Source organism: Filobasidium floriforme, assembly GCF_021052385.1.
Source record: "Filobasidium floriforme strain CBS 6241 chromosome Unknown HD553scaffold_8, whole genome shotgun sequence".
Classification (NCBI taxonomy): domain Eukaryota; kingdom Fungi; phylum Basidiomycota; class Tremellomycetes; order Filobasidiales; family Filobasidiaceae; genus Filobasidium; species Filobasidium floriforme.
Genome location: NW_025763629.1, coordinates 553,659 through 564,051, shown reverse-complemented (window position 1 = coordinate 564,051; position 10,393 = coordinate 553,659). Strand labels below are relative to the sequence as shown.

The 10,393-nt window shown below is 50.7% G+C and overlaps 3 protein-coding genes across 3 annotated transcripts; 1 reads left to right on the top strand and 2 right to left on the bottom strand.

Annotated features, from left to right (window-relative positions):
* Positions 1 to 216: 216 nt before the first annotated feature.
* HD553DRAFT_323418 (uncharacterized protein) lies at positions 217 to 3,741 on the bottom strand (the record flags this gene model as incomplete). The annotated part of the gene is made up of 7 exons (XM_046181383.1): positions 217 to 681; positions 1,169 to 1,572; positions 2,061 to 2,395; positions 2,480 to 2,808; positions 3,027 to 3,110; positions 3,168 to 3,500; positions 3,721 to 3,741. The coding sequence occupies 7 exons, from the start codon at positions 3,739 to 3,741 to the stop codon at positions 217 to 219; spliced, it is 1,971 nt and encodes a 656-aa protein (XP_046037486.1).
* A 2,192-nt stretch (positions 3,742 to 5,933) lies between these two features.
* On the top strand, positions 5,934 to 8,634 carry HD553DRAFT_218111 (rab-GTPase-TBC domain-containing protein). Its single transcript, XM_046177216.1, has 8 exons — positions 5,934 to 6,591; positions 6,695 to 6,857; positions 6,933 to 7,266; positions 7,353 to 7,484; positions 7,563 to 7,663; positions 7,738 to 7,852; positions 7,914 to 8,057; positions 8,125 to 8,634. The coding sequence occupies exons 1-8, from the start codon at positions 6,051 to 6,053 to the stop codon at positions 8,491 to 8,493; spliced, it is 1,899 nt and encodes a 632-aa protein (XP_046037485.1). The 5' UTR covers positions 5,934 to 6,050; the 3' UTR covers positions 8,494 to 8,634.
* HD553DRAFT_309701 (uncharacterized protein) lies at positions 8,543 to 9,628 on the bottom strand. Its single transcript, XM_046179738.1, has 3 exons — positions 9,468 to 9,628; positions 8,676 to 9,405; positions 8,543 to 8,608 (listed from the first exon to the last, which is right to left on the bottom strand). The coding sequence occupies exons 1-2, from the start codon at positions 9,616 to 9,618 to the stop codon at positions 8,756 to 8,758; spliced, it is 801 nt and encodes a 266-aa protein (XP_046037484.1). The 5' UTR covers positions 9,619 to 9,628; the 3' UTR covers positions 8,543 to 8,608; positions 8,676 to 8,755.
* Positions 9,629 to 10,393: the final 765 nt, after the last annotated feature.

The window sequence follows — 10,393 nt, the reverse complement described above, 5'->3', positions numbered from 1 at the left end:
ATATCTAGTATACTCAACCACAATACAGCGAGCTTCGAGGGTATGAATCGCACAGGTCATGAGCAAGCTGATCATGTCAGTCCTTCAGTGCTCGGCGAAAGCGTAGATGTCGTATTATGATTCTGTATAGAAATGCGGATATTTCTCCTCTCAACTACCTTGATACAGATTTGGGTCACATGGAGATGGTATCTCATTCCTGACAGTAAGCCGGAGTCAACTAGAAGATAAGCGAGCGAATCTGCGTCTGCGAATGAAGGCGAGCCCTTCTTCGGCGTCAAGCTGTCTGCGGCGATTTTCGAATTGTCTGTCCCTCTCAGCTTCCTCCCTCGCCTGTCTTGTGGCCTCGTCCTGCCTCCTACGCTCGATCTCATCATCAATCCCAGTCAACCATCGGTTCCTGATCTCGATGTCGCAGTGATGATCGACCTCGGCAGCTGAATGTTCCGATCCGGTCGTCGAACGGTTTCCCACGGGATCATTCATCGTCGACATGATCTCCTCACGATCAACGGACCGTGTCAACTCGGAGGCTTCAGTCGAATCATTTGGTTGATAGCCCGTCAGGCGGATTGTTCCTTGCAACCCTTGAAAGTCCCGTCGGCGTGGTAATGTCGATAGACTAGTGGTCGACATAAATGCGATCGTCCGGGGCTCATGCAATTTGAGCTGAAAGCGGTTCTAGTAGGAGGAGAAAGGCAGATGTGGTACCACGCTAGTCACAATCACTCCAGTCTGTTAATCAGCTTATCAGGATTACAATGACAATGTGAAAGGTCCAAAGGACCTGGCCTCTTTTGTTCACAATTCATGATTGTGATTCTCAAAGGATCAAAGGCGCAACTTTCGGCCACGATGTGCATCATCAAGAGCAGCTTTATCAGCAATATCGATCCGCAGATCCTGAACTTGGGCGTGAAAAGGTCTTGGTCAATGGCCGATTGGCTAGCAGACACCGTTAGAGCCAAGGAGCAAAAGTGTTGCCATCAGTCTTAACTCTATATCATGGGTATTTTCCTTCATCGCCGGTCGCGAAACCTCATATGGGCCACAAACATGGTAGTAATCTAACAGTAACACGAAAGACTGAAGATATACTTGGAGAGTATGACTACAAAGGACATCGATCAAGTGTTTTAGAACCTGGCGGACAGCCTCGGTCGTATACCGCCCCGGAGACCCTCTTTGGGGTCAAGAATCTCTCGACATCAGCTTGTTCCTGCTGTCGCTGTCCCAATTGACTCTTCGACCCTTTCATCGAACGAGAGATCTCGCTCGCTTTCGGCTCAGAGGGCTTGACATCAGATCGCTGGAATCTCGGTGTGGGGTAATTCCATCCTTCGTCACCACCTTTGCAACTTCTTTCGGTGAGAAGGGAATCGTCTACATCCGGAATATAATAAGATTGGGTCGCAGTACCACTCCTACCGTCAGAGGTCTCAGGAAGGGATGTTTGACCGGAAGCTGCTGTATTCTGCGACATGTGCCGAAAGTGTTGTCCGAGGGGTTCTGTACTTCGTGAAGTCCTTGAGGACGAATTCTTAAAAGTGGCATCGGAACCATCCAGAATCCCTATAGTGATTCGAGTCACATAAGTATTGAGCTGGAACGTCTAGCAATTAAGACTCAGATTCCGAGAAGCTGCTTCTCAGTCTCACGAGGCAGCGGTTCTCTTTGTTGTACCATGGCGTGGTCTGGTCACGTGGCGAACGGAAGCTTCTCGGAACGCGTCTCATCGAGGTGCGATCGACCCGAAAAAGTCGGTTGGATCACTTTGCGACACAATTTGTCCTGGCTGAACGGGTCATCATTACTAGTTGCTCGAATACTAAATCGTCCACATCTATGTATTCGCTCCCACAATCCTGCACAATCACAGATTATCAACCCAAAACATTGACAAGGCAAAAGTTGAACGATCCGGTTCTAAGATGCTAAACTATTCCGATCCTGGATTGCATTTTACTGCTATGATGAAACTCCATCAGTTCTGCTCCAACTAGATTTGCCAGTGATCTGGTACCACTCCGTATGGTCTGGTCCCAACTGGGTCCACAGACTTGGGGGAGCACCAGTCCTGAGATCGTCTTCGTATCGAATACACCACTCCCTTTGACCGGCATCCGTCGCGCGTGTATAGTAGTATTCGATGTCGTCTAGCTTCCGTATCGTGTACGAAAAAGTAGGATTGTCCTCTGGTACCCAAAGTGTGGCGGGAGGTCCGAATACCCTTCCTCTAGTACTAGCCTGACCTTGTTGAAGACTAGAAGTGGAAGAATACCTCGAGCTGGTAGCCCTGCCTGCGTTTGACGGGGCGCGGGAATGTCTTCCCCCGATCCCCCCGGTCTGGCGTGGAGGGGCAATGTTTGTTCCTCCCGATTGATTTGACAAGTTTCTACAGAGTTGAGGGACGATCAATTAAGCCGTAGAGCGAGGTGGGTGATATGCAGCTGTTTGTCTTGAAATTCAGGATACTCACTGCAAAGGGCTGGTCCATCTCCCGGAGGATTCACGATTCGAAGGGGTTTCAGGTTGTCTCTGGACAGACTGGTATGAGCTATATGACGTGCTCTGAGAGGTTGGATAATAGCGGTGAGCACCGCGCATGACAACGGCATCGAAAAACTCGTCCAGAGAGGCTTGTCCTTTTCCCCCCAGTTGTGTACTGGCGTTTGTCAACCGAGGAGTCGGACCCGTTTCCGACATCCAGGCGCAGTGAAATCCATCCGCTCCCTGCCATCTCTTCAACAGGTCAGTACCTCCGTCCAACGTATATATCTCCTGACGTCCTGGTTCCCGGTACAATACCTGAGTTCCATAGTAGATCCAAATGAAATTCGGTCTCGTCTCCGGCACATTGCTGTCGTCTGGCATGGCTAGGGGGTCTGGTTTGATCAGTGTACCTCTAGCAGAAATCGGCACCCTACTTGCGCTTGAGTTGCTAGTTGAATGCTCTGATAGGCAATAATGCCAACAGAAGATCCAGAAGATCCCTCAGAGAGCGGGAGCTTATATGCTTTGCTCACGATCATAAACGCAAGCTTCTCAAGGGGGTCGCCAAGCAGAAGGCTGCTATCAGTGGTAAGGACTTCTAGTGCTTCCTTTGTATGCTATCGCATTCGCTATCGATTTATCGATACAATCGTCGCTAACGGCTTCGAAGTTACTGTAGGGAACCAGGCGCACGCATATGTGGGAAGTGCGTAACCCTCACGGCTTCTCAAGCGCGAGATAACGATCTTGATGCCTTCAATAATGCCACGTGATGCGCTTGCCGGACATTCCCTCCGTCGTGCCTCAAGGACGTGAGAAGGCTCTACAGTTTCAGGTATCGACATTCTCGGTGCCATCGGAGACATGCCCTTCCTTGTCGCGCTTTGAAGACAGAACGCCCTTGTTGGCTTGTCGGAATGGTAACAAGATCCGTTCTTTTGTTGATTCGCAACGTGACCATGAAATGGGTTCTCCTCACAAGTATAACCATGAATAACGTTGAGAAGCTGACGAGAATCGATTATCTTGGTGTGCAACCGCGAGCGCTCTGGCTTAGCCACTGGTTTAAGTCATTCAAGTATGCGAACCGATCGCCCACACAGAACCTGCTTCCTGTAGAAAATGCAAGCGCACCAATCTTTTACTGAGAGATCAGGAATTACTACAAACAATGGAGTGACTTGGCTTGTCTTACACATGCAAGATCCTGGATGACGACTTTCTTACCTGTAGAAATACCTGCGACATAGTCAAATTGCTTCATGAACAGGCAAAAGATAACCCGACTTAAACTTCCATTGTTTCTTTTCCTATCTCGGTTTCAAGGTGGTGCCGATCTTCATTGATGGCTATAGAGGTGGAAGATAAGGATTTCCTTACTTATGACCCTCTTTTGTATGCTTCTTCAACGCCGGAGAGAGATCCCTGAACTCAGTGTAGCAGAATCTAGCAGTAAGCTTGGCTATTCGGGCACCTAAACCTTATCAAGCTTCTCCGGCAATCCGCTATCTACGAATTCACATCAGGCGATAGTGTGGATTCTGTGTTTTGTTACATCGAGGAATAGATTCGTGAGCGCCGCTAAACGGGAATGAGTGGATCAAGAATCAAGTTGCATCTAGCACAACATAGTCATCTATGAATTCGCAAGACAGCCATCCTCTTCCGCCCCTGTCAGCTATCACGAAATCACAAAGGGAGATTTTAAGGATCCCTTCCGAAGAACGTATAAGTACCGTTGAAGGGAGTTTTGCGAGCACCTCAGATGTCTCATTTGAATCGACATCTTCAATGAATCAGTTGACACTCGATCAAGGCTGGGGGTACCTTGCCTCTCAAACCAGAGCGGGTCATATCGGAGGGTCGCGTGATCACTCATTGCCGAGAAGGGGTGATTCACGCATGCGCTTGATCTAAGCTATCTTCCTGCCTCTGTTGGAATGGAGAAGCATACAAAGGAGAACCGTCTTTTGCTTAACACAGTCTGGCCGAATGGTGGAACAATGATGATACTCGAAAGGTGAATGCATCTCACAGGTATAAATACGAAAGACGAGGCAAAAAACAGCATGATTTTCGAAGGAGAAGTGCTCTAGGCCCTCCGACTTCATAATATTCAGTCAAGTGTTTCCATCCTCGTGAGCATGGACGAATGCCCACCTATTCTTCCGGCAGACATGTCCTCCGGGAGCAGAACGCCGACCTGGAGGTGTTACCAGGATGACGGCTGTTACTGGTTCGCACATCCAGGCAGGGAATGGCTCTACTACGCAGAAAGGCCGGATTGGAACAATTTATGGGTTCGTCGTCAGGGTGGTGATGGTCAACTTGAATACATCGAGCCGGGGGATTGCGAGATTGTGACAAGCAAGCAAAATCTCGCTTCCCATCTTGATCAACGCAATCCGGCATCGTCTAAACAGCCAAGCGATGATGGTTACCTTCGACCTCCTACTCGAGCTTCCGGACGGCATAATTTCAAGCGTCCCGATTCTTTGCGAAGATCCTCGAGGTAAGCTTGCTTGTAACGTCATGTACATCCGTGCAAAAACACTAAATCCTCTCGTTCTAAGCGACGCGTCAACGGGCGTAGGTCGTGCTTCATCGCTTGGACGGACTGAGAACAGCGGGGCGAGAGCTCAGGATGACGGGGAATCCTGGATCGACAGATGTAACCGGGAGAGAACCGACGGTTTGGACTTCGGATGTGCAGATTCCAAAGACGGGTTTGGAGGTGACTGGGACGAACGACCAAGCCAGATAGAAATTGTAGAAAGAAGTGGTACAAGGTCTATCTCACGGGAGTTTAGTGGCCTGCGGTACTACCTGAAAGGCGTGAAAGATGGAGTTAGCGAATGGAGATCGGTCGAGACGAAGGACGACAGTAGTGCAGATCTGACTCATTTCTACACGTGGCGAAGTGATGATGCTCAGACAGAGCAATGGAGAAGGCCAAGGTCGCCCATGTGGAGGAATGTGGGGGAAAATGTCACTTCACCATGACTGTAGGAGTTCTTAGAGTAGACTTTGGCGATTCGAGCGATCGGTATCATGATGTGTCATTTTGATTTGTGGCTTCGCCCCTTAGTGATTGCATCGCTGTGATCTCATGCTCTGTTTGTTTCATGTCTAATGATACGAACCGTTGTTCAGTCTGACAGCACAACAGAGTCAAACAATAAGATATTAACCACCAGGATATTCGTGGTCTGAGGTTTCAAGCTTCAATGATCGAGATAATAGGCGGATACGTGAATCCAGAATTGTTCGAAAGACGAAACAGCAGGAGTGGGACATGAAACGACCGGACCCCTCGATCACCTGTACTGTTTGTTTCCGACCGGAAGCAATTCTACCTCCGGGATCATCGAACCGGTCCATTACATTCTTGACGATTGATGATCGACTTCACAAAAATCATCGACAAGTCATCTCGAAGTAGGTCTCGCAAGACATACCCAAGTTCGAAAGACCATAGGCTGCGCCTGATCGACAGTTCGATTGTCTCTCGCAACCGCCTTCAAAATCGGTCTCGATCCCGATTTTCATAAAAGAGCATGAATCATAACCGGGACTCGACCGTCTCGAGCATCGTCGACCTCTACGGAGCCGAGGCACCGGCGGCGGAGGTGTACGATCGAGAACGACACCCCGTCATCCAGGAAGAGGATAGTAGTGATCATTTGGCAGTACAAGCTGGATTGTACTCGGAACGAGCCCAGGGGCCGCCGGGCGGGAGCTCGTCCACCGGCCTACCTCCCCCTTTGCAAGACCTCTCGCTCGACGAACCAGGACAATCCTCCGGACTCCGACAACGCAGCATCCACCCATCACGTTCAGCGTTGACTTCTGGGAGCTCGTACGAACCATCCTCAGTTTCCCATTCACATCTTCGGGAACAATCTAGTACGAGCTCGAGCTTCCGGGCCGCACCCGAGTCGATTCAGAGCCATAACACCAATACGGCCAACAATGGTGCCGCCCGGTTTATGAACGGGAGGATTGGGATCAATGGGGCGTATAACGAATCGGCGGCTTCGTTCACGTCTGTGCAACAACCTGGAGAAGAGGATGACGCTTATCATGTCCGTTCGACCTGTAAGTCTCTAGGTTGTCAATCTACCTCGACCTCCGATATCGTGCTGATCAGACCGGATACAACCGCAAATTGTCTGCTGTACTGTATAACTCCTCTATACAGACGCTCGGCTTGAAGTACAAGGTGTCTACGGCGACGGCTGGGATGAAGGGATTGAACGAACACGGGAGAGGGCGATCGTCAAGCGTCGGACGAGTGATCCGCCAGCCCAGAGGGGGGACGGGTTGGGAGAGAAAGAACGGCAGGCTTTGGGACGGGTGGATCGGTACGTATCACTACCTTAGGCTGGTCTTTAAAGGTTGCAAAGAGCTGACCAGCAGGAGGGATTTTGGCTCGACAGGTACGGCTTCTTCGATCAGGCGATGAAAGCTCGTCAAGAATCCCGACTCTCCCTCCTCCCCTCCAAACCATTCAAATCGATTCCCAAACTCCCTAAAACCAAACCCAAATCCCTCTCCCAACCCTCCGCTGGGCCATCGACGAGTCAAGCGGAAGAAGCACCCAACCTCCCACTAGCGATGGTGGAGAAACTGTCAGCAGAGTCGGTCGGCAAGGCAAAAGTCAAGGAGAAGCGGAGGGTGAGCAAGTGGGAGAGGATGTTACGGGTAGGGGAACGGGATGGAGGGATGAATATCAGTCGGTGGACATGGGAACAGGATCGGAAGGGTCAAAAGGTCGGTCAGCGATCTGATGTCTTCATCTTGCTAGACCATGGGAACTCTTGACTGATCGTGGTTGATATGGGCTTGGGAATGTACAGCTGCCAGAAAGGGTATATAAAGGAATACCTGATAGGTGGAGAGCGGCAGCATGGGGAGCGATGGCAGAGATGCGAGCGGGAAGGAGCGGACCGTCCTCCCCAAATATGGCTAGGCTGGACGAGACCTACCGGGTGAGTCTATTTTATAACCAGATTTTTCTCGCCGAGGTAACCTGGCATCTGACGCTGCGGTTTTGGTCACGGTCTCAGAAAACGCTCGACGATTCTTCCAGCTACGATGTGCAGATCGATCTCGATGTTCCGAGGACAATCAGCGGGCATATCCTCTTTCATACCCGATATGGTCACGGGTGGGTCTCGTCTGCGCATGTTTAGCGGTGACCATCAACCTCGAATCCAGGCTGAACTCAAAAAACGTTCCTAGTCAGCGTTCGCTCTTCCACGTCCTGCATTGCTTTTCAATGCATTGCAAGGAATGCGGGTATTGTCAGGGCATGGGGCCGATAGCTGCAACCCTGTTGAGTTATTTCGACGCACCGGTAAGCATTGTTATGCTCTCCGTTTAAGGGCAGAACACTTATTGGTTACTCGGCTTCGCAGCGGGTCTATGCGATGATGGTCCGGATTCATGACGTTTATCGCATGCACAGCATTTTCATACACGGGTTTCCAGGACTACTGGAATGTTTTTACGTGCAAGAGCGGTTAATCGAGAGCCTGATGCCGGACGTCTATGTGTCGATGGTGAGTCGTGCATAGCTGTTATTCCTCGCTCAATTGGATGTTGACTCGCGACTCTGTGCCATCCCAGCGGGATAATATGATCTCCTCCTCCTCGTATGCCACGAAGTGGTACATAACCCTCTTTGCCAATACCGTGCCTTATCAAACTCAACTTCGGATATGGGACGCGTTCTTCCTCGACGGTTTAGATGCCCTGATCATGGCATCCGTCGGCATAATCTGGGCACATCGCGCCAGTATAGGGACTCCTAAAGCCAATTTTGAGACCATCTTATCGAGCTTGTCGTCATTCTATATACCCGAGGACGAGGATACCTTCTTACGGTGGATGAGGAAGATGCTGAATCAGCCGAATATGCGGAATCGTTTGGACGGATGGCGGAAAGAATGGCAGGGCCTTGTCGAACGGAAAGAAGATGGCAAGGCGCTGTTGTAATACCTTCAGAGTGGGAGGGCTGCGCGTATACAGAAACTAGATGCGCATCCTCGAATATCGGTGGGAAGTGGTCGACATACTTCTTGTGTGCCGCGTGTCACGGTCACTGATCTGGGTCAGTCTGATTGATCTAATACAAACAAAGACAAGTGAAGAATACGGCTCTGGCTGACTATTCTCAGAGCTCGATGCGATGCCAGTTTCGTAAGAATGATTGATTGTTCGGGTAGATTTGTGTCGTCAATAGGTCGTAAGTTCCGCCTCATGCCTTCTTCTTATGCTTCGGGGACGGCCTGATTGCCTTCTTGGGCTTCTCGTATTCGGCGTCCGATTCCATCTCTTCGGCCCGCCTCTTCCCGAGCTTGGTCTTCTTCGTGATCTTCTCGGCGACCGGAGCTCGTACAACCTTTGTGCCTCGTTTCGGAAGTGTAGGCTCAGATTCGGTCTCGTCTGGGTCTTGATGCGCGACAGTCTGCGAACCGGAAGCCTTGGCCTGGACTTGACGACGAGCCATCACTCGGGAGCCTTGTTTCAAGCTCGACGACGAGGTATTGCCGGTCTGGCCTTGTTCGGTATGCCTGGGTTGAAGCAACCACGTGGGTAGACCGTCCGCTCCGCTGTTGGTGTCGATGCTATTGATGGGGCCTTGAGGGAAAGAAGGGGTATGCGGTTGGTACTGCGAGGGTAGATTGCTAGGTTGTTGTTTCGGCTTGGGAGCGCGTCGTGGAGTTGTCTGGATCTGCTGGTCTTTTTGGTGTACATGAACCTGTCCGTTTGAATCGACGTAGACGTTCATATCGCCGATCTCATGGATGCGTCTCAAGATCTTGGAGTTTTCCGAAATCTCAACGGGCATTGGAGCCGCTCGCCGGGTCGTATCGGAACTGCTGAAAGCTGCTCCGTCGAGCGATGCTACAAATGCATTGAAGGTCAACAGGTCAATTCAGTGATTTTCCTCAGAAGCACCGGCTTACCCTGTGAGGTAGATCCTTCGTTCTGATCTTCCTGTCCTACAACAACCGAAGTCAAACCTATCGCTTCGACATCCACCAACCCTTGTAATCCCGCTTCCAGCCTCTTCCTGAGCTCGAATTCGAATTCGTCTAGCGCCCTTTCGTTCCTCATGTGATACTCGACGATCTTCTTGTCAAGATCGCGGTATTGTTCCAGGATGACTGTCAAGGGAGTAGAAAGGTAGGGTGTGTTGTTGATCGTCCCAGTTTGAGAATTTTGCACGGAGATATTCGCTTGGAAGACGTCCTTGAGTCGCGTCTGCGGCGGCAAGCTGAGAAGCCAGTGGCTCAAACCCTAGGCGCAAGCGCGAACCCCGTTTATTAGTGCCTCAGCCTCCGGATCGTATATATGGCGCAACCGATACCCACCTCGTAAAATACCTCGGAGCTCTGCCTCATCAAATCCCTCAACCCCAACTGATAATGTTTCAGCAATGCATACTCTTTCACGATCCCTCCTCCGCATTCCTTCCAGGCAGATCCGCATAATCTCGCCAAATTCAAGGTCCCTTCCGAGCTAGCACTTGCGACGTTCTCCTTTTCCTCCCTCGACTGAGGCGCAGATCGGCTGCTCACGAATTCCACGGTCTGGCTAGAATCGGCCGTTCGAGGTCCGCCGAGCCCGTAATCGGATGGATCCATCTGTTCGTAAGTGGGCGTCGGCATCCTCTGTAAAGGTCTCGGTTGCGCATGTCCCGGCCCGTGGGTCTCGTTTGGATTGATGCTTCTCGCATACATATCGGTCGGAGAAGTAATCTGGACGGCCATATTCTGAACTCGTACGGGAGTCGTCTGGCTGATTTGTTGCGAGTAGGGAGCTTGAGATCGGGAGGGAGAGTAAACGTTTTGATATTGTTGAGTAACGGTAGACGGACCAGCTTGCGGGT

Excerpts from the sequence above, each read along its gene's own strand:
- HD553DRAFT_309701 (XM_046179738.1), bottom strand. The coding sequence starts at position 9,618 with ATGAGGAACGAAAGGGCGCTAGACGAATTCGAATTCGAGCTCAGGAAG. Across the intron at positions 9,406-9,467 it reads CGAAGGATCTACCTCACAGG|CATCGCTCGACGGAGCAGCT; the intron begins GTAAGCCGGTGC and ends ATGCATTTGTAG.
- HD553DRAFT_218111 (XM_046177216.1), top strand. The coding sequence starts at position 6,051 with ATGAATCATAACCGGGACTCGACCGTCTCGAGCATCGTCGACCTCTAC. Across the intron at positions 7,267-7,352 it reads AGGATCGGAAGGGTCAAAAG|CTGCCAGAAAGGGTATATAA; the intron begins GTCGGTCAGCGA and ends GGGAATGTACAG. Across the intron at positions 7,485-7,562 it reads GGCTGGACGAGACCTACCGG|AAAACGCTCGACGATTCTTC; the intron begins GTGAGTCTATTT and ends TCACGGTCTCAG.